General features: G+C 39.6%; 1 protein-coding gene across 1 annotated transcript; it reads right to left on the bottom strand.

The window, feature by feature from the left end:
• Positions 1-66: 66 nt before the first annotated feature.
• LOC107843596 (probable 1-acylglycerol-3-phosphate O-acyltransferase) lies at positions 67-1792 on the bottom strand. The gene has a single exon (XM_016687922.2). It carries the CDS (start codon positions 1554-1556, stop codon positions 405-407), a length of 1152 nt encoding a protein of 383 aa, XP_016543408.2. The 5' UTR covers positions 1557-1792; the 3' UTR covers positions 67-404.
• Positions 1793-2112: the final 320 nt, after the last annotated feature.

Raw genomic sequence — 2112 nt, 5'->3', positions numbered from 1 at the left:
TAGAAAATACATACCAAGCTGCTATCTTTTACCCAACAATAATATCTCTGTTCTGAAGCATGGAAATGACTGAAATAGCCCTATGAGGAAGCACACATGACAACCGTCTCCTGTGTGCTTCACTCACATTCATATATATAGCAAGAATAAGAACAGAAATGTAATTTCATACATAGATCATTGAGCTATCTTAGCATTGACTTCCTACAAGGAGTGAATGGCCAGTCGAACAGAATGCTGCCCATTCATGACTTCCTCAATATTGATTTTATGTCTGAGAAATTGTAAGGATACGTCGTTCAGACCAGTAAACACATTTGAGAGAACATTAAATCAATGCTATCTATAGTACACTTATCTACCTATATCACATACAAGGAAAACATCACGGTAATGTATCTCCTTCAGACTGATACCAAGCCTTCAGGGAGTGAGTCACTGTCCTTCTGTGGTGAGATAAATCTACGGCAAGCATAGAGTACAGCAGAATGGAATGCCGATGTGTTCTCCATAAATACAAAGTGACCAGCCTGAGGGACCCTAATGATTTCACATGGAACCTTCATATTCTTTCTTGCTTGTTGCGCTCCTCGATAATTCATCCAATCTTGGTGTCCATATATGAAAGCTGTTGGCACCTTCCAATCTGGTGCTCTGTATAAAAGAGGACTCTTGGCAAAAGCTCCAAAGGAAAATATATATTTTAAGCATAGCTCCCCACTAGGTTTTGCTGCCAAAGTGTGATATATATAATCTGAGAGTAGTCCAGACGACTCCTCAGTCAAATCAGTAAATCTAGCATTTGTGTATCTACGGACAAGGTTTGGACCCCATGGGCCTAAGCCTCTGATAAGTTTCATTGGGGTAAAATTAGACTCCCACAGCTGATTCAAGACAGCTCCCTTCCAAGTTGCTCTGAACTGGGTCATCCGCTCGGACATATGTTCAGTCTCAGATGAAAATCCAGCTGGTCCTACCAGAATCAACTGCTGAACATGCTCGGGATGCTTGAGAGCATATTTTGCAGCGACATATCCTCCAAAAGAATGCCCAAGCAAAATAAAGCTGCTAAGATTTTTGGCTTTGCGCCACTCCTCAAGGGAATCGATAAACCAATCCTCAGTCTCTTCAGTACTTCTGCATGTGAAGTCGGGCCTGCTTGATCCACCCCAGCCAAGCTGATCAATAGCAATTACTTTGAAATGTTTTGCAAGGGCATCAAAATTCAGAAAGAAGAAACCTTGAGAGGCACCATATCCATGGACCATAACAAGAGTAGGAGAACCCTCTTTGCTGTCAAAAGTAACAGTATTGATAGATCTCGGTTCATTGCTCACCGATCGAAACCATCTTACTTTTGAACCTGGTGGACCAGTCCCAATGTTGACCTGTTCTTGAGTATAAGGAGTCCTAACAAGAGAAAGAAGGCGCTTTTCGGAAGCTATGATGCGGTCAGTAGATGTAGGTATCCAACGAAGAATAGAGGGCCAAAATGACCAACGTTTCGCTCCGGAACCTGTGGTATCGCCGGCTGCTGAATTGATTTGCTCTGCCATTTAATTTTCACCAATGAATTCGACAACCTCCTTAGCCCATACGATTGATGGCAGCAGATTATTTATTTTCCCTTTCGAGTCCCCAAAATATAGACGTATGTCCTAGAGCGTCAACTATCCATGTGCCTTTCCAAGAAACTGAGGCTGATTCTCCCTCTATTTAGTTTAGTTTAATTTAATTTTATTATTTCTCCCGTTGACAACCGAATTGTATCAAATTGGATTTCAATTTTAAAAGCAGGGACAACGTCACGTAAGCAGTGACGTGAAAGAGCAAGGCCTGTTTGTTGGCACTTGATGAATGTTACGGGTTATTATATATGTGTAGAATTACTTGTTATTGCAAGTTAACATAATTTATAGTGAAAAAAATAAATCTTTTCACCATACAAAATAAACACATATAATAATCATAACGTTGCAACAATGAATTCATATGAACTCATGTACTTTTAATAAAAGCATAAATTTATGCGTGAGAAAACTACAAAACTTGCAATAAATATTAAGTCTCATAATTTTAAAACACAACACGTCCAATGCTAATAATCTTAAA

Source organism: Capsicum annuum, chromosome 7, assembly GCF_002878395.1.
Source record: "Capsicum annuum cultivar UCD-10X-F1 chromosome 7, UCD10Xv1.1, whole genome shotgun sequence".
NCBI classification, from domain to species: Eukaryota; Viridiplantae; Streptophyta; class Magnoliopsida; order Solanales; family Solanaceae; genus Capsicum; species Capsicum annuum.
This window is presented reverse-complemented; position numbering and strand designations above follow the sequence as displayed.